This window comes from Mauremys mutica, chromosome 1 (assembly GCF_020497125.1).
Source record: "Mauremys mutica isolate MM-2020 ecotype Southern chromosome 1, ASM2049712v1, whole genome shotgun sequence".
Classification (NCBI taxonomy): domain Eukaryota; kingdom Metazoa; phylum Chordata; order Testudines; family Geoemydidae; genus Mauremys; species Mauremys mutica.
Genome location: NC_059072.1, coordinates 177776593 through 177804286, shown reverse-complemented (window position 1 = coordinate 177804286; position 27694 = coordinate 177776593). Strand labels below are relative to the sequence as shown.

The following is a 27694-nucleotide window of genomic DNA, read 5'->3' as shown; positions in this document are numbered from 1 at the left end:
TTGTTCATGTGCCATGAAACTTGAATTGAGAATGTGAAAATTTTAAATCAGCCTTTGCTATTTGCCAGATTTATTTTGGGAAACAGCCTTTTCTTCTCTTGGAAGGACTGAAAAAGGAAATTAGATTCTCTTTTGAAGTGGGGGTGGAAGGCTGGCCAGGAAAGATGGCAATGCAACAAACAGACCCATCCCTTACATAGCTCACAGGTTTTCCTCCATACTGCAGATATTAATGGTGTGCCTTGTTCTTAAACTGTTTAGCATGAATACCAAGTGACACCATACGAATACATTCAAAAGAGTCGTATTAGTGACCCCCTTCTCGGGGGGTGGGAGTGGCTCTGGGGAGAGGGACAAGGCTCACCTTTTCAGGCTTCTCATATTACTCTGTACACTGGCAACACAAACATTCAGGTAACACACATCCTGTTGAAATGATAAGCCACTAGCCCGGGTACTCTGAATGGGACCAGAGCATGGGTAATGTCTGCTTTTAGAATGACGGTTTTATGATTACAAGCAAAGAGGGAGAGGGGAGGGAATAGTAAGGCCTAGTAGTGAAACTCACCTGGAAGTTCAGTCTTCAACATTGTCCAGGCTCTTTAAGGTCAGGTGCACTTTCAGTAGGGCTAGTTTCTGACAGCGTCAGAGCCCTGCACAGTTGCAATGGAGAACGTCATTTTATAACAACTGCTTAAGGCTTAGCCCGTGGCCCTTGCCAGAAGACGTTTCAGTTTTAGATACTGGCTGGTTGAGGATCATTTCATTACTATTTGGGCAACTGGAAATTAACAGATCCTAGTTTGTGCAAACCTCTGTCTTCTCACCAAACCCAGAATTCCTCTTCCCCCAAAGCTTCAGATACATACTGTGACTCTGGGCTGTGCATGAGGTCACAGAGAAGGAGTGAGACGGTGCAAGGTGAAGGAACACGTGGGGAACGGGAATAGAGATAAAAATGAAGTTGCTAACTGCACTGATACATAAAAAAAAACCCCAAAAAACGGGGTCAATTTGCCCATGGAGCCGTTAACTTTGATGGAAATGCTCTTGGGGAATTTGAAATATGTAATCACTAAAAATCCAAGAAATCTCTGGTTAAGCCAACATCAACATCCAGGGCAGCCTCAGCTCTTGTATAACCACTCTAAACCTTCCCAGACAGTTCAGCACCATAAAAAAGTAACTGAATGCAACATATAACAAATCAGAAATGCACCTACCTGATGCCTCAGTCACACACAAGTACACACGGACATCACACCCATGTACAGACAACATCCGTCTACTGGAAATAGCTTAATCTAGTTGATGTTGCAGCTAAGGTTGTGAGTTTGAGTGCAATTCTGAAGAACAGATGTATGCACTGCAGTTGTGTATTTGCTGAAATTCAAAATACCATGTCACACTTTGGAGTCCAAGTATGATTGGGTTTTAAGATGTTTGGGTAGTGGGGCATACAAGCAAAAGCTGCTGCAATGTTAAAGTTGGCTTAACTGGCAGTTTCCTGGATTTTTTGCAATTATATTGATAGGAAATGCACTTGGGCAATTTTATTCCAAACTAATTAAGTTTGCTTTAGAACAGAAATAGGATTCTCCATGGCTTTTTAGCATTAAAGCTCTCCCAAAGCAATCGTTATATACCAGCAATATAGTGACTGAGCTGGCAAGCGTAGTAGCCATTCTTCACTCAGAGATAGGTCATGCCATGAGAGACTTTCAAGCCTGTATTAGCGAAGGAAGGAATGTGGGCCAGGACTCCAATGTCAGACCCAGTTCATTTAAAGTATTCCAAGATATAACCAGATACAATAAACAGCAGAGAAGTGCCTGGGGAGTGGAGATACACAACATTCTAGCAACCAGCCCTGTCTCAGCATGGAGATGCTCTCAGACTGAGCTAAGGAATAGCAGCAATGACCCCAGAGGTTAGTGACACTGGCACAAGCACCGTGCAGCACTCAGCTCCCTCCCAAAGCACATACACATTGAGTTCTGTACTGACCTGAGGTTTGGAAATCTATCTGGATGGGATTGGAAAAGCCATTCATTGCCTCTTGCCACAAGCCACCACCGCCTGGGGACCAGGCGGTCACCACGCAGCGATACAGACCAGCGTCAGACATCTGCGTCTGGTACATCCTATAGCGGAACTCGTTCTCCTGAACCTTCTCCAGGACCACACCATCCACTCGGGTCTGGTCTGTCCAGTCTTCCAGTCTTACCACGGAATCCTGGTTCAAGGAGATTATGCGAGTGGTTCCATTTGAGTTTGACTGATCCGTCAATGGCTTTTCTGCTGTAATGAGCACAGAGTAACGCGGGGTCTTGATGTTTTGGGAAGACACCTTGCATGTCATCTCAAAGTTGTGACCTGCCACGAAGAATGGCTTCAGTTTCACCGCCTCCACTGTTAGTGTATAATCTGAAAGAGGGAAGGAAATCAGAAGCAATAAATAGCTGTCTGCATTTATATAGCACCTTTCAACCCAGCAGATTTTCAAAATGCTTCACAAACAAGTAGACACAGCCCTAGAACACTTTACCTATTGCTGGTGTAGAGTGCAGGTTGCTATTTAACAGCTCACACTGTTACATAAACAGCTTAGGATAGGATGTGAAGAACATTATTCCTGATAGACACTACAGAGAAACTGACAGGTGGAACTTAATTACCCAAGACAGATGTGGCTAGGACATCAAGGATAGTACCCCTATGTTTGAATAAATCCCTAAAGGAATCAGGGCCTCAGTTTTATGTTGCTATAGGAAGTGCCATTTCAGATCAAAGTGCTGGGACATTGGTTCAGCACCAGTGACAAAATGAAAATTGCAGCCTTTTGGATCAACACCAATTTCTGCAGCACCATGGGTCTGCCTTGAAGAGCCATTCCAGTAGTGTCCTACCCTGATTTGGCTTAGCTGGCAAGATCAGCTGGGATCAGATCATAAGGAGGTTTGGTTACAAGAACAAAAAAGTCCCGCAAATGCTTTCTACATGTAGGAAAAAAATCCAGGATATGTCTTCCTCCACCTCTGGACCGCTCACCTGTATGCTACTAATTTGTCTAAATCGGTCATAACTAATATTGTAATGTTAGAAGTTGCATATTTATTGTCATTAATTATGTCAAATAAAGAACAGAGGACTTGCCCTACATTTCCCCGCTCCTTCCCAAGTCTGTGAGAGCCTGAATCCTAAATATCCCTTAATGACAGGATTTTGGACAATTCTGCATCTAGGAGGGGAGCAGAGTCCCCAGACATGGAAAGTTTGAGCTCAAGAGCAAAGAATCAAAAAAAAGTTACAGGCAAAAAACAAAAACAAAAACCAACAACAACAAAAATACCAGAGGTAGATAAAGGAAGGTGAGTTGCAAACTTAAGTATATTGTTCACTACTGGGAAAGATCACACACTTGAGAACAGTCCTACTTTTTGAGGCACTTAAACCACCAAACAGCATAATATCTATGTCCTGGTCCACCCACAGAAGTTGCACTGGTTTCACTGAAGTCAGTTTAAAAAACAGTCGGATAAATAGCTGTACAGAAGCATCAATTTACCATCCATCAGTACATTTTACAAACAATTTAATTAAACTGGTGAAATTTCCACATTTAGATAAGAACTTTGTACTAGCTGCATTTTAAAGAACAAAAGGAGTTACACAAAGGCCTTGTGGCCAATCCACAAGACAAAGAGCAATTAGGGCTCCAATTCACATCCCTTCCATGAGGAATACAGGGTTCTCTTAACTTCCAACAGTGTCCTAGCTTGGCTAAAGTGGGTGGAAAAAGATGACCCCAATAATATCTTTCCAGCTGATTGCTGGGATTGATCCTCCATCTATCTCATGAGCTATGGCTCCTTCCAGTGGAGAGGGTACAACATTACCCCTCCCCCGCACACACACATTATAAATTGAAAAAAAGTCTCCAGATTGACATTGCCCGTCCCCTCTAAACAAAGCAAAATTGATCCCTAAAGCGAAACCCTTGAGCCATTTGGGAGAGCATATTAACCTAGGGCTTGGCTACACTTGAGAGTTGCAGCGCTGGTGGAGGCTTTCCAGCGCTGCAACTTAGTAACTGTCCACACCTGCAAGACACATCCAGCACTACAACTCCCTGGCTGCAGCGCTGGCTGTACACCTGGTCTGCTTGGGATATAACGATTGCAGCGCTGGTGATGCAGCGCTGCTCGTCAAGTGTGGCCACACACCAGCGCTGTTGTTGGCCTTCAGGGTATTAGGAGATATCCCAGAATGCTTTTAACTAAATTACTCTCTTTGTTTTGTTATGATGCCTCTCTTTGTTTTGTTGTGAACTCGGGGCTCCGGGAGCTGCTTATCTAAAAAACAAACACAGCTCCTGTTTGCTGTGATCAATCTGTAACTGACTGTGAACAATCAATTGAGATAACCCACTACCTTGCTGTGAATGAGGCAGGCAGGGGGATGAGTGTTTGCTTGAGGATAGAAACAGCGGGGGCAGGGGGGGAGAAAGGGAGTCCATTGGAGCAGCTGCTTATCTGGTCTGCAGGCTGTTTGCAGTTAAGAGTAAGGGGTCGGGAAAATTTTCTGATTTTGCAAGGCAGGGAGCTGATACACAGTGTCGGCTCCAAAAATCCACTCTCTCTCTCCCCCCCGGTCCCTGTCACACTCCACCCCACCCCCCTCTTTTGAAAAGCACGTTGCTGCCACTTGAACGCTGGGATAGCTGCCCATAATGCATCACTCCCAATAGCGCTGCAAATGTTGCAAATGTGGCCACACTGCAGCGCTGGTAGCTGAGTGTGGCCACACACCAGCGCTTTCCCTACACAGCTGTACGACCAGCGCTATAACTCCCAGCGCTGCAACTCTCAAGTGTAGCCAAGCCCCTAGTCTGCATGAGCATGCTTTCTGTCTAACCTTCGCCTGCGCCACACAACACCAGTATATTTGTCAGTCAACCCACACAAGTCAAGGTATCTATTGGTTATTATGGCAAGAAAACACAGAAGTGCAAATAGTAGACTGGAGTCAGCTCAGTGTTCAGTACTGTTTTTGCTACAGTGAATTTTCTTCCAGTAATGAAAATGACTCCATATGAAACACAAACCCAGCCACGCTGTGCAAGGCAAAACTTTACAGGGCAACAGGGAAATAAGCTAGAGTAAGGCTGAAACACATACCCCCCAAATTGAAACAAATACTTCTGCCTTCCCCAGGAGAGCAACAAGATACTAGTCATGATTACATTTTGGAGTGTTTTGCCTGTAAGCAGCAGTTTTCCCAATGAGTAAACAGTGCACGAAATGAGAAACCGGGTATGACAACTTTAAAATCAGCATTGTACAAAGTAGATCACTATGCAATGCTATATAAAGCATCAGCAGGAACAGAAAAGGAATATGGTGTTAGCAGTGGTTTGGGCAAGCATGGAATTAGATATTCCATACAACAAAATTTGAGAATATTAGGATTGCAGTTAGGCGCTCAAAAAAGGCAGGAGATGCCAAAATTGTGGTTGCATGCACAACCAAGTCTCTGCCCCCTTATGCATGCACATTAAAATACAGTCTAATTATACAACCACATTCTGGTTTTCCATACCATCATTTCTACAAACTTTGATACACTATATTATTTATACTGTTGTAGTACCTAGCAGCCTTGAGTATTCCATTGTGTTGGGCATTGAACAAACATAGTAAAAGACAGTCCCAGCCTCAAAGAGTTTATAAGCTAAAGACAATATATAGCTGCATAACTGAATTTGACTTCTTTATACTTACATCAACTTGGTTGTCATAATGGTCCAATACAGGTGAGCATCCTCAGCTCCCACTGAAGTCTATGTGCTCAAGCCCACTGGTATTGAAGTCAATAGGAGTTTGGTCACTGACTTCAATGGGAGCAGGATGAAGCCCAGTGAGAGTTGAAAGCACTTGGACCCCTTGCAAGAAGCGTTCAGCAACGTACACGACCATTAGCATCTCAAAGGAACACATGCAGAGTTGCAGTAAGTGCCTATTATTATGATGGTTTTTTGTAGTGTCATTTAAGTACAAATGCATCACTTTGTAGTTTTCATGGGACCTGTCAAGCTATTTTAATCTTAATAAACTTAAAATACTACTATTTTCTCCAAATATAGGCGGTGCTGTGAAACAATTAATTTCCAATGCTTTTATTTATAGGTCACTGATTTGAACTTTGATATTCCTAATTAGAAGAGAACAAGTTTGAAAGCTGAATGTTTCCATAAACAGGCAGTTTAACTTGTCATCGTTTCCAGGTGTAAAGTAGGTGATCACATTAAACCGTAACAGTTTGTTAACAGTAAGAGGGAATATAATGAAATCCCATGGACAGTAATGTAGTTATTAAAATAGTTACCGGTGCAATTGGATTTTGAATGCCTATTCTAGGCAGCAGTGGGCATGCCACAGTTTAAGTTGGAACTGAGTTTCCATTGTAAGACACATTTTGGCAGGTTAGGTCTGAAATGGGAAGAATTATTCTATCAAATTTAAGTAAATCAGACAAGGGGTTGATACATTAGGAGTTAAGGATGAATTAGAATCCTCTATTTCGCCACTCTGTAGCCAGAAAATGGAAAGAAGAGAAAACCTAGTTTGCTGGACTTGCCTAGTTGAGATCTAGTGCCCAGGGACCTGATTAAACAAGTAATAATGGTAGATGGCACATCAACTCTGGTGTGCTAGGGCTCAGTAGAAGTTCAACAGACCAAGCCTGAAAGCAGCAAGCGTCAGGCAGGGGAGGGGGAAGAGAAGGATAAGCGTTTGCCCACTTCCTGGCTCTTCTGCAAGTAAGAAGGTAAGCAAGATTGGGGATGGGGACTGCCCTTAGGTAGGCTGTCCCCCAGGCACTCTGCTTGCCCAGTCCCCTCCTATAAGGCAGTGATACACTGTGGCTCGCAAGCCACAAGTGGCTCTTTCATGTGTCTCATGGTGCATATGATATTAAAACAATGTGTGATTTAATTAATAACCAATCTAAGTTATTAACCAATCAGGATGCTTTTACCACTGAGGTCTGAGTATCACTACTGTAGGTCTAATGAGGGGGCTTTGGGAGATCTGAGGAGGAAGGGGAAGCAGCACAGAAGGGGACTCTCTCTTTCCTTGCCTCCCTTCCTGCCCCAGACCTCACCTTGTCCTCTTGGTCACAGTTCTGCTTCCCCCACCCTTGCACAGGGTCCAGAGAACAGAGAGGGGGCAGTAGGGAAGAGGTTCTTCATTCCCTGGGACCACAATCTCCACCCTAAAAACCCTTACTGAGCCCATCCAATGAGCCTACTTAGGCTCCTCAACCACCACCATGTGTCAGGTGGCTGAAGAGAAAGACTCGGGGGGAGTAAGGGGGAGGGGAGAATCACCGAGAAATGGGAGACAGCCCACCAACGCTGTGGGGGGTTAGAAGGCAGCAAGGAGGGTGAGGAAGAAGTTCTTCACATGACCTGCTCCAGAGAAACCAGACAACTGCAAGAGGCAAGGTAGGGGGAAGTTCTTCCACTGGATTCTGATCACCTTCCAGTCTCTTGCAAGCCCCATACATCTCCCTTTCTGCAGGCCCTAGGACAGCCCCAGCCAGTGGCCCGTAGGAAGTTGACAGGGGTGTGGCTCCACTCCTAAGCTCTTTAGGAGAGAGGCCCCTGATTCTCAGGGCCTACAGGGGGTTCATATAAGTGGGACTCCTTTTGGCAGGCCATAGGCTTATAGCATCAGGACTCCTTTCCAAAGGAGGGTGCATAGGAACTGTGGTTAGCAGATGCTTTATGACCAGTTACTGATGGTTTCACATATGCCTGCAATGACCTCCTTTTAAGGACTGCTTGATCAGGGCTCCTCTCCTGACTTTCGAAACAGGAAACAGTTCATTTCCAGAAATTATGCATTTTTAAATTAAGAAGTCAGTTAAGAGTGCTGGTGACAACTCACAGCTTGACTTGTGGACCAACTGTCCAAATCTTGTTCGTGAACATCTTGCCCGGAAGGTTATTTTTAAGTAGTTTTCCATCAGTAAATACAAGCACAATAAAGTCTGCAGTCCATGTATGTAATAAACAGAGGAATAGCACCTTTGTCTATTTCCATCTTGAGGTATGGCTTTACCCAAGCATTTATGTACTCAAACCACATGCTTTGAAAATGGCTTTAATAATGTAACGTATCTTCAGATACGTTATATAAAGTGTACAGAATTTAATTAAGTATATGCCATATGTCCCCATTTGAACTCCTAACTCTTAAAAGAGGAACAGAGCACAACTTTGAATTTAAAATGCTTTTCACTACATAGTGAACTGAGTCATAATTGATAAATCTATTAATTTCCATGTCTACAATGCAGAGCATTTTGAAATAAGCCAGTTTCTACTGCAGCATTACAGCTAACTTATTAGCACCTCCTGAGGACTGGTTACAGTAATGAAATGTTCTGTTCATTTGAGGTTTTTACATCATTGCCATAGTACCTGAATGCTTCCATCCCTCCCCACAACCTCCCCAATCGGAGTTTGGTATTTCTTAGCTCAAATGGGACAGAATTAAGATTGTGATTGATGTTTTAAGTGGCTGTGGTTAACTGTAGAATTATATCTTTAACTCTAATTTCCTATTTGTTTAACATTAACATTCTTGAAAGTTTATATATATTTGAAATATTTTTGTCTTCCACCTTACCTATTGGGGGGGAGGGAGGGACTTGGCTGGAAATTTTTGCTATTTTATATTTACTCTGTAATAAGAGCGGCGTATTGCTTCTTGTTCCCAATTTTCATGGCCAACCTGGCATAGCTTGCATACACCGAAGAGAACACAGTATTGCAAGATGGCCCATATAGGTCTGTAATGTTTATAGAAAAAAGTGGTTTCATGTTTTATATTTCATTTGAGAAATACTATCACTTGTAATCATGTAATTAGGGGACTATCATGATTTATACACACACGCAGTCGAGTTCTGTTGCACGTGGACACCACTCAGCTCCGTATCTCCTTTTCATGCCCCCAGATGGTGCTCTCTTGACTTTCCCAATGCCTGTCTGAGACCAGGGCCTGAATCAGAGCTAACTGGCTGTGGCTCAGTCCAGATAAGATCGGAGTGATGCTGACTGGATGAGGGAAGCAGTCAGATGGCAGAGGCAATATTGGTTTTCATGAGAGAAGGGATACATCTGCTTTTTATTAAGGTTCACAGTCTGATGATCCTACTGAACCTTGAGTTACTTCTGGAATTCCAGGAAATAGTAGTATCTGAGCATGCTCTTATCCATCTGCACTTTATAAGCACATTGCTACAGCTATCCACACCTTTCTCACCTTCATATTAGATTACTGCAGTGAGCTATTCTTGGGGCTGCACTACTTAGTGTTTCATGCATGGAGCATATTACACTTGCTTCATAAACTGTGCTAGCTTTCAACTAGTTTTTGGGTACAATTCAAGATTTTAGGTTTAAACTATAAAGCCTAGTATGTTTTAGGTCCTAGCTGTTTTATAAATGCTTCATGCTGGGAACTGAAATCAGCTGGAAGATTCAAGTTGACAATCCGCAGTTTATGTCTTGAGGGCTTACTGTGGAAAAGCATTTTCAGCAAAAGGCCTTACTCAGATTCACTTCTCCAACTCATCTGATAGAGCTGGAGTTGGCTGACAGTCAGGACATGCTGCAAATCCCACATCTTCAATCAGGCTTTTGCACACACAGGATACAGTGGGAGGAATTGATTTTCAGAGATGGGTGGGAAGCTTTTTGTTTTGCGTTTGGAGAGTCTGATGAGTCAATTCTAGGACCTAATACACAGAGGGATTTTTTCATAAACATGCAATATACATTTGCAATATTGAATCACCATGGCCCTCTGATGTATATGGAACCCCGCTTTGTCTACAAACAATCCCCTTCATGAGAACATCTGAGCCTCCTAGAACAAGACCACTGTAAAACTAGTTCTTACAATGATGCACTGATCTCAGAAGTGACAAGGAAAGGGTAGAGAACAACCTCTCCAGTTGGAATGACTCAGTCATCGCCAGGACTCCATGAGAGTCATTTCCCTTCCCAGGAAATGTCCTATTTAGATTTTACATTAAGGTAGCCCTGTTCTGCTCTATAGGGCACTCCGGCCTGCCTTTATCTACATCCCACTTCATGGCTTTTGGTACCTTGCTGCCATAGGCGGGGACACGAAGCCAGTATTCTCAATCTAGCCAAGTTTATCCACCTTCTGATTCATCCAAGCCTAAGGATCAAAAGGGGACTGCTTCAGAAGAAAGAGGAAATGAAAGCACAGCAGGGATCACCAGGAAACATACAGGTGCTTAGACCAGTGGTGGACAACCTGTGGCCCATCAGGGTAATCCGCTGGCAGGCTGAGACAGTGTTTACATTGACCACCCGCAGGAACAGCCACCCGCAGCTCCAAGTCGCAGCAGTTCACCGTTCCTGGCCAATGGCAGCTGCGGGAAGCAGCAGCCAGCATGTCCCTGGGGCCCACGCCGGTTCTCCCCAGCTCTCGTTGGCCGGGAACAGCGAACCACGGCCACTGGGAGACGGGGGCGACCGTGCTTGTGGATGGTCAATGTAAACACTGTCTCGCAGCCCACCAGCGGATTGCTCTGACGGGCCATAGGCTGCCCACCACTGGCTTAGACAGTTATTGCTGAACAGGAGCAAGGAAAGGTCACGTAAGGGAAAAGAGTGAGCATTCCTGCATCCCTAATACAAGACATCAATATTTTTGACACTAATTTATGCAACTAACTGTACCCCACTCACTGCCATAGCTGGGATCATCAATGTAGCCAGGTATGGATTTAGGCTAAAATAGGACTCAGATTGCCCTATTCTAACTGCCAGAATCTAGATCACAGAAAAACTGCCCTGTTCTGTTCATTCCCTCTGAAGCATCTGGCCCGGGCCACTGTCAGAAGACAGGATACTGGGCTGGATGGACCATTGATTTGACCCAGTATGGCCATTAGTATGTCTTTAGTGATCAAAACAGAAAGCTCTCCCCAAAACCACTCTCCATCAGTTGCTACTGGGGAAAGACTAAGGGGCCCTATTAATGTGACCTGTGAAATACTGCTTTTCTCTCTCATTGCACACAGCACACAAGCTACAGAACAGCACCACCATCAACATTTCCCTCTGGACAGGCCAGCCAGTGGTAGTTGTGCAGGTTACAGAAAAATCAAAGATTATTTGGTACTTGGAAAGAGAATGCTTCAGAAGTTAAGTAAAGAATGAAATGGGGAAAACATTTCTTCACATTTCCTAATACTAAGCAATAGTGCAACTTACTAACTTTTAAAGAAAGACTGGCCGAAAAGGTTAAAAAAAGAGGAACTTTCTTCAAGCATTGTAACCTGAACCCTTCTGGAGTACGCGTCTCCTCCTATCTGCAGTAGTTCCCGCAAACTCATCTTTGAAAGTTAGACTCCTGGAACCTTCAATTAATGAAAAGGGTCAAACGTGCAACAGAAACCCACCCAATACCCTACATATACAAAAACGCACAATTGGGCACAGTTTATGTTGTCAGCAGGAAAAAAAAACTAACAGATAAGATCCCGGAAGGAAACCACAAGAATACACCCCCAACTTACTGTTGGTCTGGGTGTTACTCCAAACAGACCAAGGCCAAAGGCAAAAGAAATCCTAGCCAAATTATTCCCTTCGGTCTTGCAGTACTTCCTGACTTGTGTGACTGGCTGTTTCAATTCTGTAAGTTACAGTATTCCTTTGTTGTGCCTACTATTTAATGTACACTTTTTCAAGGCCTTAGCAAACAGTGCATAATATACTTCTGGGTAATGACTGAAGGCAAGATTTCAAAAAGAGAATGATCAATTCAAAATGTGGCCATAATGACAATACTGAAAAGACAGATGGTTATAAGGGAGGGAGAGTTTAGAAACAAAGGGGAAAAAATGCTCTATTCCACCAATCCCCACCCTGACAAAAACAGAAAAAAGGGAGATTGTAGCTAGAACAGATGTTCTGACAGGATTGGTGTTTAATGCAGTTACCTTTAAAATCTTTTTAGTTGCCTTAAGTTACACTACCTCAATATGTGCACTATCCCCCCTCTAGGTGGTGCTGCAAACACCAAGGGACTGTTATCGAAGGCAAACTGGAAGGTTAAACGTAAGGGTAATCACTATACAAGCATCTCCAATGCACAGTCTACAAGTGAAGAGTATCAACTCCTAATTCTCGTGAATCTGTCCTACACTAGCAAGTATCAAGAAGAGCTGTGAAAGGGTCACAATTTTTTTTTCATTTCTATTTTCAGTTATTTCTGAAGCACAAAAATCATGCAGCTTCTGCTCACAATGTAAACCCAGGTGACTGCTGCATGGGACTTCAGGCCAAGGCCGGCTCCAGGCACCAGCACAGCAAGCACGTGCTTGGGGCAGCCAACGGAAAGGGGCGGCATGTCCGGCTCTTCGGTGGCAATTTGGCGGCGGGTCCCTCAGTCCCTCTTGGAGGGAAGGACCTGCCTCCGAATAGCCACCGAAGAATGAAGCGGTGGCGGCAGAGCTGCAAAGTGCCGCCTGTCGCAGCTTCCCCCCCACACACCGCTTGGGGCGGCAAAAATGCTGGAGCCGGCCCTGCTTCAGGCCAAACAAAAAATCAATTAATTTTAGGCCATATATTTAGATTTTGTATAAGAAATGGAGGGTTTTACAAGGCCCGATAGTGTTTGTAGAGCGTGTGGATGTCTACAGAACAATACAATTGAAAGGAGAAGTTCTCTCTTATTCGAACATTCCCATACGGTGCTGCAAACCCAAATTCAACAGCACTGGGTCAGGCATGACATCCAGACCTGCCTGGAATCTCCATGCAAGCAGACAACTTTGTTTATATGCAAGCAGCTGTGATGAAAGTAGTAAATCTCACTGTCAGATTTCTTTGGTATTAAATAACCTCAGGTACCATTAGTAGCATGTTTGTTTGTTTACATAAAAGTTAAGTTCGGTGTTGAAATAAAAATATACAAAAGTGAAGTGATGTTAGATCTAGCCAAGATGCCTTCAAAACAAACAGAAGAATTTTACACAGACTATGTCAGAAACCAGTCATGACGTATCTTAATGACTGGCTGTATTTGCAAAGCTGAGCAAGCAGAAAAGCCTTTAAGCTATATCGGTCTCCTGAGAATGAACAAGGTGGATTAACAATCGTACATTAATGGACAAACAAGACAGTTACTGCATAAGACAAGCCAAAAGAAGAGTCCTCAATCTCTACATGTGGCTTTTACATTTCAAGCAAGGAACTGAACACCCATGAATCCCAATGGGTCAATGAATGCAGTACAAAGTCTTCTCTCCTTTCTGTAAAGCATGGACAGACACTGGTCTTTCCCAAACTGCGGTGACTCTCAAATTCTCTCAGTGTTGCACTAGCACCAGGGCAGCATTGCTAACCGTGAGAGAATCTCAGAAAAACCTCAGTGGAGGCACAAGCTGTATTTAGAACAGGCCAACTTTTGGCTCCCAAGGGGACATGCAAAAGGTTCTCTCTTTAGGCAAGCACCCAGGAGGTAGGCTGCCCTCTTTTTTATTAGGCTTGGGAACAGCCAGGAACTCAAAATCACCAAAGATTCTTGTTAAACCAATTAGCACAAGGAACAGAAAAGCATGCGGCAGCTTAACGCTTTTGTGGCTGCTGACTACAATGTGGGTGCACATCAGGCCCCACTCTTTTCCAGTAAATGTCTCATTTAGAAAACCCTCTGGCACTTGGGCTGCAATAGTTACACTTGCATATCAGTGAACATTGCGAAACTAGCAGAAAGTTTGGAAGAGTACCAGAAACAGGAATATTTACACCTGTCATAATTATTTCCACAAAAATTAACATGGGCAAAGACATCTCATAGCTCCAGGTTGCCTCAGCTGAACAGAAGACTGTTATACATGGCACACATACATGCTGCATGTTGTGGCATACAGCTTAGTTTCCTGGGGGCAACATCCCTTGTACCACAAAAGCAGGTTCTCTTCATCAGATGTTTCTATTAACGTGGTGCTTGGTATTTCTGTTTGCACCTACTAGTGATCAGACTGAGTGCCTGCCATATTAATGATTGGACTGACTGCCATGTGATGTCTTTCCTATGAATGAGATCACATCACTGCTGGAGAAGCAAGCTTCAGAGAAACATGGTAACTTGTTTGATCTTGCAGGAATTAAACCTCTCCATTCCCAGGCCAAGTTACAAATCGTGTTTTGAACGTTATGCATGATTCTTACAGATCTTCTCTTTGCTGGAGCTGAATCACTGTAGGGATTCCCTTTGGTCCCTCTCTAGTCTGAGGCTGTGACCTGAGCCATTTTAAACTGGTTCAAGCTAGCTGGGTTTTAGACATGGCTTTGCCAATCAAGGGTAGAGGGGACCAGACTGTTTAAACAAATATATCTTGGAAGATGCACACATTAAACAAAGAGAAAGTTTATAAAAGCCTTTTGCCTAAATGCTATGTTCTAGTCTAATCCCCCACTCAGTGACCCTACATCTAAACTGGAACGCTGTTGTTAAACTCTGTTTTAAACATATTTTGGACTGACCCCAAAGTACCCAGCTAGACGGAGTCAGCCTGAACCCATTTTAAACTGTTTTTTAGAATTGGTTGAGGTAATTTTTTTTTAGCCCCCTACATAGACGGGGCCTCAGTGATGAACGGTCGAAGTCTTGCACATCCAGTTACCCTCCTTCCAGCAAACCAGCTCTAAATGGAATTTCAGCACTGTATGGCTCTCACACTTGGCCATTATTTTTTCAAAAGCCAGTTCCTTGCATGCCTGCAAGTTTCTCTGTGGTGCCTTCTTAAAGCCAACACCTACAGGTAAAGGATGGGAGGGAGAAGACTACAGTTTCCAGGCTGTAAGCCTGTCAAAGCATGGACTGTCTTCATTTTGGGCCTTACAAAGTATCAAGCACAGGTTACCAGCTTAACAATAAAGGCATTACAGAGGCAGAGAGAATGTCTCAGTTGTTGGCAACGAGATGCATCCTGGAAAAATCTTTACGTGGGAGCTAAAGATCCTGACCGCTTGTGCTTTGTGTACCATGACATTTTTTTGAATAGAAGGCACAATAACCTCAGTGCCCTGGCGTGATTCCAGTTCTGAAAGTTACATTCTGCCTTCCTAAATTCCCACTGCAGTTTGATGGATACACTATTATTCTTCACTTCCTTTCCAAAACATTGCATGATACTGTTAGTACCATTAAGTAGTTGCTCCCTTTCACTCCAGAAGGGGCTATAATTCTGTAGTGGATGAAACAAATCCTAAATGTGTATATATATATATATAGCTTCCAAAACCCACTGGAATACTTCTGACTGGCAGGTGCTATATAAGAGAAAGCTAAGAAATCAGCAGCTACCAGCAGCAAGAGATTTAAACCAGTAAGTGTGAAGTACCTACCTTGGGTAGCCCAGAAAACACTGACCGGCGTGGAAGTCACATCCTTGGTCTTTACCCAGCTGTTGTTGTGGTGCCAGCTCCAGGCAGAGACGACACAGTAATAATCCCCTCTGTCTGCTTCAGAGGTCCACTGGATTCGTAAACTGAAAGTATCCACGGCCTGTTTAGAGAAAATTATTTCCCCATTCTGGGTCCTCTCTCTGCTCTTATCCCCAACCAGCAACGTCCAGTCTGCATCCATAGTGGCAAGAAGTTCATCCGTCACAACAGCGTCACTGCGCAGGCGCATTCTGTAGTACCAGGAGACTGTAAAACGTAGGTTTGCTTCTGTGTTCTGTGCATTCATGATCCTGCACTCCAGTTCTGTGGGGTCGTCTGAAAATTTAGGTGTTTTAGAAGCATTCAGAACTATCTGGTAGTCCAGCTCTGCAAGGGAATTGGGAAAGTAGGAAGAAAGCCAAGAGAACATGTTAAAAGTAGCAAGTAAAAAGCAAACACCCCAAGGTAACAGTGAACACCAAGTGTAGTCCTGATATCTGGAGCTATCAAACACGACACATAAAAAGCATGTGGGCTAAATATAGAAGACCTGTGAAATCAGGGGATTGGGAACCTGGACTCTGGCTCTGCCATAGATTTGTGCGACCATCAGCAAGTCCCAGAGACCAAAATTTTCATAAGTGGCCTTTTATTTAGACATCCAACTTACTTGTTGAGCTTGATTTTCAGCTCTCATGGACTTTAGCTGGAGTTGCCAGAGTCCAGCACTTCAGAAAATCAGGTCCAAAGCCTCTCAAAGTGATCTGAGAAATAATGTTTCCTTCCCTGGCCTGTTCGCCAACATCCAAGTGTGCAGGTTTCAGTCTCAGATTTTAAATCACCTTCTGTGTTTCCTAAGAGAGCTCAGGACACTTCATTCTCAAGCTGCAAACTGATTGAGATTCTAATGACACCCCATCTCTTCTCCCTGTCCAGGATAAAACGGCCATCTCCAGACACCACCCCATCCCACTCACTGTCCCACGCCCCACAGATCCCCAATACCAACTCCTGCCTTGGCCCTGGACAACGCCAACACCTTGTCAAGGTTAACTCCAGCAAGCATCCTCGAACATTTAGCTGGTTAATATGACAACCAAGGATGCATGTACCAAAAGCAATTTTGAGCTTGAACTGTGAAGTGGTACAACCCACATGGAGCTGGAATTTCTTAAAGTTCATAGTTTAAGAGCTGAGTGACTGAATCTAAGGTTGGAGAAGATGGTTGTCCTGACCCAGGAAATGATGAGACAAGGTTGCATGACTTTGTTCTCTACTAGATTACAGAGACAGCAGACTACAGGCTTGTGAACTGAGATACTATGGTAAGAATCTCTCAGCACTGAATTTTAGTTCCGGAAATAAGCGCTTTCTACTAATAAGACAAGGCTTATTTTTCCTGTATTACTTTTTTTTAATGTTACTTGAAAAACATCAAACATCCTACTATTTTCTGACTAGATATCCCAACATTTTGTTTTTGTTTTCAACAAATTTATTCTTTATTCCTTTATCTTGTGGTTGATGTATTAATCTCAGAAATAGGAATTGTCTATAATTGGGACAGAGAAGAAAATGCAAGTCTAAAATGTAGCCACCTCTGAAACATGGCACTAGAACATGTTAGTGGAAACGCTAGGAGATAAGCCCTAGTGCCTTTTCTCTCCAGGTGCACTAATAGTCTCTGGGAGCATTTGATAGTGCAATTCCACTTAATCTGGCTATATCTACACTGGAAATCTTAAGGGAATCTCCTGCAGTTGCTATCACTAGTGCAGCTTCATCAGTGCTAGCAACCATGGGAGCACTAGTGTAGACTAGACATCAGTTGTTTTAATCATTGGTTTTCACAGGATTAGATGACAAAGGTAAAAATGCAAGAAGCTAGTTTACACTACTGCCTCCATGGTTGCTAGCACCAGTAATGGTGGGAAATTTCCCTAAAATTCCCAGTATAAATAAGGCCTAAAAAAAATAATGCACAGAATTCTGGTTCCACTGTGGGAGGCCATGAGACCCAGCACCGCAATCCTTGAGCTAAATCCTCACAGGTCCTAGACAGCTAGACCACTCCTGACATCCTATTTACACACAGCAATAGTCTTCAAGATTTGAAACTGAACGACAGATTACTGCAGTAATCTGACCCTTCCAAAGCCAGAGGGGTTACAATTCAAGAGTGGTAGCTACAGACGGTTGTGTCCTGTGACTGCTTTAGCAGCTTGGTACAAAGATGGGAGAGTTTGAAGGCTGAAGTTCTTCTCAGGCTGGGAACAGGATGAGAAAAGAGCTGAAAGAAACAGTTTTCAGCTAATCACTTTAGTATTAGTATTAATTATTAATTATTATTATTATTGAGGAGAAGGAAGGATTGCTAGGGAGAGTTTTGGCTTTGACAGCACCACTCTGGCTAGGCACGTCACACTGACAAACACTCTCAGACAGAGGATTTAAAAGGAATAAAAGGCTCCCTGGATAAGCCTCATTCCTCCACTCTGTCAGCTGTCAACGGACAGCCTCACTGACAGTTCAGTGACTTAATACCACGTTAGCACTGAACTTCAATCAAGGAGGAGGGGGTTAGTGGTGAGTTTAGGATGCAGTTTAGAACCTCACATGCTGAGAACTCTTCTCCCACCCCCTCACAGCCCTAGGCAGCAGTTATCATCTGAGGAGTAGCTTTTATACACTCCTGCACCTCAGCCAAGCGGTTAGAGAAAGGACAGGAAATTTCCGCCAGCCTAAGCGATGCTTCAGACCAGAGACAAAGTGACCTTCTGCAGCCAGGTTTTGAAGCCCAGTAATGTAATGGGAAGTTGGGAATGGCCAGATGATAGTTTGAAAGGAAGAAGGGGACCAGCACAGGATAGCAATGGCATCCATCTTTTAAAGCATATTGGGAACATTTTTAAAATGTTAATGGCTAATTTACTGTTTTGGAAATGCCAAAAAGTATGCCTATTCTCCCTACAATGCATGTGGGAAATAAAGAGTAACCCAAAGAGGTCTCAATGGGACCATCAGCCTCGCGACTTGGCTATTCACTTCTGAGTACCTGGGTTCAGACCCTAATTTAGGATTGTTGGCCTCCATTCTAATCCTCAGACCGGCACCACGGTTTGGCATTACTGCCAGTGTCTGATCAGGAATGGCTCTGAACTGGAATAGTAGGAGGCTTCAAGCCACAACTGAGTGCACTGGCAGAACTGGGGGGGAGTGGGGTAACTTGCACACCAGCCTGGGCACTAACTGCTACTAGGCTCATTTAACTCTGAAAGATAATCAGTACTGTCTGGATTTTAGCATAGAGAGTGGGTAGAAATGTCCCCTCTCCCCCTCCGGGTTTGAAATGCTGTCAAAACTAATTTAGATCCTAAATGCAAAAGTCAAATAAAGAAATTGTTTTAATCATTCGTTGAGAGGTTGACATGCCCTGGCAAACTGAAAAATACAGCTCTTTAGAAATTCTGCTTAGGTTTGGTTTTCTGGATCACTCCAGCGTGGCTGTTCGCTTCTCAGGATATTTGCATAAAAACAGGATCTTTGTAGCTTAAGAGTTCACCCAGGGTAATGCAGAGCAAGAGCTGGTTAACTCACCATCTTTGGTGTAGGCAAGACACAATGGAATATCTCTTGCAGCTGAAGTGGGCTAGATGAGCCTACTACGTCTTTTCCGTCTCCAGTTTCTATAATTCTACATAATAATCCTGTCCACAAGAGTTAACACCTTCTTGTCAACCGTCTGTAATGGGCCACTCTCTTACCACTTCAAAAAAGTTATTTTTCCTCCCTTGGTATCCTGCTGTTAATTGATTTATCTTGTTAGACTGACCTCACACTTGGTAAAGCAACTCCCATCCTTTCATGTATTTATACCTGTTCCTGTATTTTCCACTTCATGCATCTGATGAAGTGGGTTCTAGCCCACGAAAGCTTATGCCCAAATAAATTTGTTAGTCTCTAAGGTGCCACAAGGACTCCTCGCTGTTTTTGCTGATACAGACTAACACGGCTACCACTCTGAAACCTGACATCACAGACTTAATTCAAGGATTTTTAACATACCATCTGAACTGGAAGACATGACTTACTCCTAAGTGACACACGGTATGACCTTTGACTTATAAAACAAGTCCCTTGATGTCATATGGCAGGGGTGAGCCTGAGAAGGAGCCAGAATTTACCAATGTACATTGCCAAAGAGCCACAGTAATATGTCAGCAGCCTCCCATCCGCTAACCCCACCCCTGACCGCCTCCCACCCACCGGCAGCTCTGCTGATCAGCGCCTCCCTCTCACTCTACCTCCCGATCACCTGTTTCGTGGCATGCAGGAGGCTCAGCGGGGCGGGGGGGAGAGGAGTGAGGGAACAGCAAACTCAGGGAACGGGTGGAGTGGGGGCAGGGCCTGTGGCAGAGCCAGGGGTTGAGCAGTGAGCACTCCCCCGGCACATTGGAAAGTTGGTGCCTGTAGCTCCAGCCCCGGAGTTGGTGCCTATACAAGGAGCCGCATATTAACTTCTGAAGAGCTGCATGTGGCTCCGGAGCCATAGGTCAGCCACTCTGTCATATGGTATTAAGGGTCTCTATAATAAAGTAATATAGGGGAGACCATTAAAAAGTAATATAAGGTCAGTAAATTTATGACTGGATTAGACACTTGTGGTTAGTGCGAGGAGCCACGAGAAGTTACTGTACAAAGACTGCCTGGCTTGGTAGGCCTGTGTACATCCAAAGACTCAATTCTTTGTATATTTGTAAGTTTAAAATTAGAAAAATTCACTCATTTATAAAATCTTAAAACTTATTACAGTGAACAGAAAATTCTGCTAGTCCAGGGAAACTTACATTAATGGTCACCTGCAAACAAATACCATCCATCTGAATATTGAGGCATTCAGTGAGTGCAGTATAAAAACCTTTACAGAACAGATCACGAAGTCACACTTATGGAACAACCGGTCATAAAAGAATAAATATAACCGTCCCCATAGGGACTGTTGTCAGGCTACCAAAGGTGTGGAAGCTCCAAAGTTCACCAGTTTACGTAGGTTGTAGTACAAGGCCTTTAGGCTCCTGGCAAATCTCCAGCATGCCTCTCTTTCCTAAAATACATGACAACAGAGGCCAGAAGAGTGGGTGTGAATGGATCCGTATCGCAAGGGACATGGATAAAGAGACCCTGGCGCAGGAACATTTTTCCATATCTGTGGTCAATAGGATAGTGGGGTGGCCAGAACAGACCCTGTAATGTCTTTGCCTTGCACACTCTACAGTGGAGTTGAACACAGGAAAAGAATGGCTCATTATCTGTTGAGCCTCAGGATGGAGCCACTCACCTAATGCTGTCACCACCACGCTGACTGGCGAAGAGGTCTTCTCCACCACTTTGTGCCAGCTCCCATTGTGCTGTGGCACCCAGACAGCTGCTTGGCAGAAATAGTAGCCAGAGTCTTCCACACCCACATCACGCATCAGCAGGTGATAGGAATTTCTATCCACGTGACTCAGGCTGATGAGGGGAGAGTCACTGACCACAGAATCACGGTCCACACTCAACAAAACCTGGGCATCCGACAAGGTATCATTATGTGACTCACTGAAGTACCACGTCACCTGAGCTTGGAAGATGCCACTTCTGTCTGTTGTGATGTTGCAGGTTAGGTCCAGGGAGTCCCTTTCAGTCACAGACATGTTGCCTGTGGCAATAAGCACATCCAGATCTTGAATATTAAAAAACAAGACAAGTGTTAGTTTCAAGAGTTTGTCTCAAACTATTTAGTGCCTAATGCTCTGGTACTGCAAGGTCTCAAGTAACTTCAGCTCTCTGCTTTCAGTGCTTAGTGACTTGACTACAGGTTTGTACCGATCTAAAAAAGTTGCAAACTATCAGTGTGTATAGGAGTTAGGACATGGGAGGGAGAAATCAAGACTTGAGTTTTTATTCGCAGCTTTCCCACATACTTCCTGTCTGTGTTTAGGCAAGGAACAACCTCTGCACTTGTTTCCCCATGAGAAAAATGGGAATAATATTCCCTTATCTTACAGAGGTGCTGAGACACATGAGGCCTAATTCACAGAAGGCAGAACTCCTATTGAAGTGCACCCATTTGTATCAGAGATGAATTTAGTTTCTGTCTAAACAATTCGGAGCTCTGATGACCAAAATAAATAAATAAATAAATAAAAATAAAAAGAGAAAAAAAAAGAAGCAGCAGCAGCTACAGAAAGTTAAGTGTGACTTAATGTAAGCAGCCATGGCCAAATCTTGAACTCCTGACTCGCCTTAAGGGGGTTGCCAAGACCAGAAATGAAAGTGCACAGAGGACAATGGTAGTTCCACAGACTGCTGCTTCTTCACATACTACAGTGTCCAACATACACTACAGATTTTACAGCAATGCAAATAGCTACTCAGTGTTGTTGTCGCTATGTCAGTCCCAGGATATTAGAGAGAGAAGGTGAGTGAGCTAATATAATTTATTGGACCAACTTCTGCTGGTGAGAGAGACAAGCTTTCAAGCTACACAGAGCTCTTCTTCAGCTCTGGCAAACTTACTCAGAGCATTTAACAGGTTCCTCTCCTGGCCAGTGGTTGTACTCAGGCCACAGAACTCATGGTCACAGCCAGCATTCAGAGAGGACCTTTGTGATCAGTAGGCTGGAAAGCTGGTGACAGCATCAATTTAGTTTAGTTTAAATTAGGGCTGTTGATAATCGCGTGAGTTAACTGTGAGTAAACAAAAAAAAATTAATCGCAATTAATCACCATTTTAATTGCACTGTTAAACAATAGAATATACCAATTGAAATTTATTAAATATTTTGGATGTTTTTCTACATTTTCAAATGTATTGATTTCAGTTACAAACACAGAATACGAAGTGTACAGTACTCACTTTATATTACTTTTATTATAAATATTTGCACAGTAAAAATGATAAACAAAAGAAATAGTATTTTTCAATTCATCTCATACAAGTACCATAGTGCAATCTCTTTATCGTGAAAGCGCAACTTACAAATGTAGATTTTTATTTTTTTTTTGGTTACATAACTGCACTCAAACACAAAACAGTGTAAAACTTTAGAGCCTACAAGTCCATTCAGTCCCACTTCTTGTTCAGCCAAATGCTCAGACAAACAAGTTTGTTTATGTTTGCAGGAGATAATGCTGCCCGCTTCTTATTTACAATGTCACCAGAAAGTGAGAACAGATGTTCGTATGGCACTTTTGTAGCCAGCATTGCAAGGTATTTACATGCCAGATATGCTAAACATTTGTATGCCCCTTCGTGCTTTGGCCACCATTCCAGAGGACATGCTTCCATGCTGACGATGGTCTTTAAAATAAAAAAAAGTGTTACTTAAATTTCTGACTGAACTCCTTGGGGGAGAATTGTATGTCTCCTACTCTGTGTTTTCCTCACATTCTGACATGTATTTCATGTTATAACAGTCTCAGCATATGTTGTTTGTTTTAAGAACATTTTCACTGCAGATTTGACAAGACGGAAAGAAGGTACCAATGTGAGATTTCTAAAAGATAGCTACAGCACTCGTCCCAAGGTTTAAAAATCTGAAGTGCTTTCCAAAATCTGAGAGGAATGAGTTGTGGAACATGCTTTCAGAAGTGTTAAAAGAGCAACACACCAATTCGTAAACTACAGAACTCGAACCACCAAAAAAGAAAATTAACTTTCTGCTGGTGGCACCTGACTCACATAATGAAAATGAACACGCGTTGGTCTGCACTGCTTTGGATCGTTATCAAGCAAAACCCGTCATTAGCATGGAAGCAGGTCCTATGGAATGGTGGTTGAAGCATGAATGGACATAAGGATGTTTAGCACATCTGGCACATAAATACCTTGCGACGCCAGCTACAAAAGTGCCAGGCAAATGCCTGTTCTCACTTTCTGGTGACATTGTAAATAAGGAGAGAGCAGCATTATCTCCTGCAAATGTAAACAAACTTGTTTGTCTGAGCGATTGGCTGAACAGGAAGTAGGACTGTGTGGACTTGTGGGCTCTAAAGTTTTACATAGCTGCATTCAAAAATATTTTTTTTTAACATAATTCTACATTTGTAAGTTCAACTTTCACAATAAAGAGACTGCACTACAATACTGGTATTAAGTGAACTGAAAAATACTATTTTTTTTCATTTTTACAGTGCAAATATTTATAATAAAAAATAAATATAAAGTAAGCATTGTACACTTTGTATTCGGTGTTGTAATTGAAATGAATATATTTGAAAATGTGGAAAACATCCAAAATATTTATATAAATAGTATTCTAGTATTAACAGTGTGATTAATCCCGTGATTAATTGCTATTAATTTTAATTGTGTGATTAATCATGATTAAAAATTTTTAGTTGCTTGACAGCCCTAGTTTAAATAATGAAAAGCATGCATTAAGAGGGACTTCCATATTTTTCATCTCCTATGCTTTGTTAACGAGTGCTATTATTTACCTCCTGCTGCAAGACTTGTCAGGTGTCTGTTACCTTGTTCCCTCTCCTTCATTTGTCTATTTCAGGGGTAGGCAACCTATGGCACCCGTGCTAAAGGCGGCACGTGAGCTGATTTTCAGTGGCACTCACACTGCCCGGGTCCTAGCCACCAGTCTGGGGGGCTCTGCATTTTAATTTAATTTTAAATGAAACTTCTTAAACGTTTTAAAAACCTTATTTACTTTACAGACAACAGTTTAGTTATATATTATAGACTTATAGAAAGAGACCTTCTAAAAACGTTAAAATGTATTACCGGCACACGAAACCTTAAATTAGAGTGAATAAATGAAGACTCGGCACACTACTTCTGAAAGGTTGCCAACCCCTGGTCTATTTATTTATCCACATTGTTTATGCACACGTCCAAGGACTGTTAGTGTACAAACAATAGCTCTGTCTGGTTGAACTAGCTCTAATCCCTGATTGGCGTCCTAAGGGACCTGAGGATCCCATGGACCCCAGTCAAGGATTAGAGCCCAATTCTACTAGACCATGCACAAACAGAGTTGCTACATGTTCCTTAACTGTGGCCATGTGCCCATCTCAGAAGGTGGCTGGGCATTTCTATGGTGCGTGAAGTGATTTCTGTCTATATGCTCATTCCTGTACATATTGTCTATCAGTTTGTAAAGCACTTAGGGATCCTTGGGAACGGTACTATATAAATGCAAGAACCTATGTGGTTTTTTTCCAAATTATCAAAGCCCTTGTCTTTAAAACCAAGAATTACTCCTCTCACAGTTTACCACTACATCTGACAGCACAGAAAAGTCAGAAGGCTCAATCTGACACCACATTACACCAGACTTGCAGAGTTGCAGTCACCTACATGCCCCAAGTACCTCCTCACAGCTGACTGATGGATCATTAGTTTTTCCTGTTATGATCATCATGATATGAGTAGAGAGGGCTAGTAAAACCTTCACAGTAATTCTGCAGGGCTGTAATAGCCTAATATTACAACTCCACTGTAAGGTGAAGGGATCGTCCAAGAAATGCAAGTATCTTCACACCAGCCATGGGAATGCAAACACTAGATTTATAAACCAAGAGATACTTTTGTAAGAGTCTCACCCCTCCCCACATTCCTGAGCTTCCTTTGTTCTATTATCACTGAAGTGCCTGAACGCCCCATTCAGGATTACAGGCCCATCATGCTAGGTGGTGCACTTAACCATAGAAAGAAGAGGAACTCCCTGTGCCCGAGATCTTAGAATCAAATTTAAAACAAGGCAAGCAAATGTGACAAACAATAGAATGGAAGGTAGCAATAGGACAAGGTTAGCAGTAACGAATTCATGAAGTTACACAGCTAGTCACATGCACAAATTAACAGTACCATATCAGTTTTGCAGGTTCAAACCTCCTTATTTACAGGAGTGACTGTAGTGTCCAGGACGGCCAAAATAGCCTGGAATACCTTTCGTTCACCTTTGTCTTTAATATGGAGGTACAGTCTACAGAGACAACAGGACCCAGCATATAATGCTCTCCAAAGCCAAGCCGCCAGGCCACGTTGCATGATGATGGTATATACAACATGTACAGGCAACACTGGGCCACCCTCCATTTTGTATACAAGGAGGAGGATGTGATCTACTCAACTTTATGCAATTTAGGACTGGTCTCATGCTCCTGACAAATTGCTAGTGCTGCCATTGATCAAGCTGAATTTAAAAGCCTATAACAAAATAAAAAAATATCAAAAATGCATTCCCTGCTCATACACAGTTGCTAATCCCTAGTGATCCCCTTCACTCAACCACTGATTAAACCCCACCTACATAAACCAACTTCTCAAAAATTTATGAACTTGACAAGACAATGCCAGAATTAGAGCCCTTACTCGGCATTTTACCCCAGGACTCTGGAGAGAGCATCTGAGAGCTTTCCTGGCTAGCAGACATACCCCAAGAGAAGAGGGAGCAGATTGATCCAGCAGAGCTCACAACTAAGCCCCACCAACCAGAATTAGCTATCTAACCTTAAGTTCTGGGTTCTCTCTATGACAAAGGATTTCACACGGCAGAGGCCTCGACTGCCTGAACACACTGTCACAGTTCAGCAGAATGGCACCTGTATTTCCCCTCAGCAATCCAGCAAGGGCACCCCCTCTCAGGCTTCCAGCTCCCCAGCTGTTGCCTTTCTTGGGTGGAGACAAAAACCTCACTTTCCTCTGACCAGGGAATTTCCATGCTGCTCAGCTCCCTGCCTACACTGTGTTATTCCCAACACAAGCAGGCTGCCCAACCTCATCTATTTGCTTTCTCTTCAGAGACTGATAACAGAGGTATAAATGACCACACGTTCTTCCTGTGCAAGCCTATTTTATTCTTAAGGTAAACAGCACTACAGGGAAAACACTAAAGAATCTACATGCATTGTGGTAAACCCAACCCTAATGCAGCCTCTAGCAGCCTAGTCCTTCCACACCCCATCCAGATTTTATAGTCACAAATTAATCACAGCTTCAGCTCACAATCAGCACCCTCATAACATCTTTTATACAGTTCAGGGGTCTTAGAGCTGAAGTTTCCAGGAGTAGGTAGTTAGTGGACAATTGGTTTTCCTCCCCTGGTTGTAGTTTCAAAAGGGAGGATTCAAAGTGGATAATTTGCATTCTCCTCACACCGCCGCCCCCCGCCCCCCTGTATTTTCTAGGAAATCTACTTTACACGCATTGTCCAAAAAAGTCTTTTGAAGTTCCTAACATTTACATTAGTCAAGTCCTAGAAAAGTTACATACAATTCTACAGTAACACAAACAATTGCATTTTCAATACAATGGATCCCAAATGCACCAAACCTAATGAAATAAGATTTAACTTAATTCAGTAAAGTGTCTTAATTCCATAAGGTTTATTCCGGACATTGTCAGTCTGTCACACACACTTTCTAAAATACTATCACTCTCATATTTCTGAGGGGACATCATGCCTATTCTTCCACCAACTACTACATGATAAGATGCAGCACTATTACAACTCCCCCAACCCCACACTTTGGCAGGGCTAGCACAGTTACGTGCTCGCTGTATCTGTTCATGAAGTCTGTGGGCAACAGATATTTGGATACTCACAACCCAGCACCAGGAGTCTTTGTTTCCTAAACACATGTAATGATAGTGCCTTACTCAGGTGTGCCACAGTGCTTAGAAATACTCCTTGCTAAACAGCTGCCAACATTACAGAGCAAGCAGTCCAATGGGTTGGGAGCAGCAAAATGAACACAAGCCGAGCTAAACAGTCATACTTTGAAATGAGATCAGTCTTTACCCTGAAAAGCTATATACAGCAAACACTACACACCTGCCACTGAAGCACAGACACCTCTGGGGAGAAGTGAGGCTGCTGTTTAACACCATAGGACAGAAAATAGAGTAAAAGGAGAGAGGAATTTGGGGAGAGAAAAATACAAGTACCCAAGTAGAAATGTCACCAAGACACAGTAACAACCCCACTCTTGGGAGGTGCGACAGGAAATTAAATGACCATAAGGGTACGTCTCCAACAGAATAAAAGACCCATGGCACAGCCACGACTGGCTCGAGTCAGGCTCGCAGGGCTCAGGATGCAGGGCTAAAGATTGCTGTGTAAATGTTTGAGCCCAAGGTCTGGGACCCCAAGTGAGGGGGGGGAGGGAGAGTCCAGCCTAAGCCCAAATGTC

The 27694-nt window shown here is 43.2% G+C and overlaps 1 protein-coding gene across 1 annotated transcript in view; it reads right to left on the bottom strand.

Annotated features, from left to right (window-relative positions):
• The window catches only part of PTGFRN (prostaglandin F2 receptor inhibitor), a 101256-nt gene that overhangs the window by 34341 nt on the left and 39221 nt on the right, over positions 1-27694 (bottom strand). The window contains exons 4-6 of the mRNA XM_045002008.1: positions 20844-21227; positions 15467-15892; positions 2008-2427 (exon numbers count right to left, since the gene is read on the bottom strand). Of these exons, the coding sequence (XP_044857943.1) occupies positions 2008-2427; positions 15467-15892; positions 20844-21227 (1230 nt within the window). The remainder of the gene's footprint in view (positions 1-2007; positions 2428-15466; positions 15893-20843; positions 21228-27694) is intronic.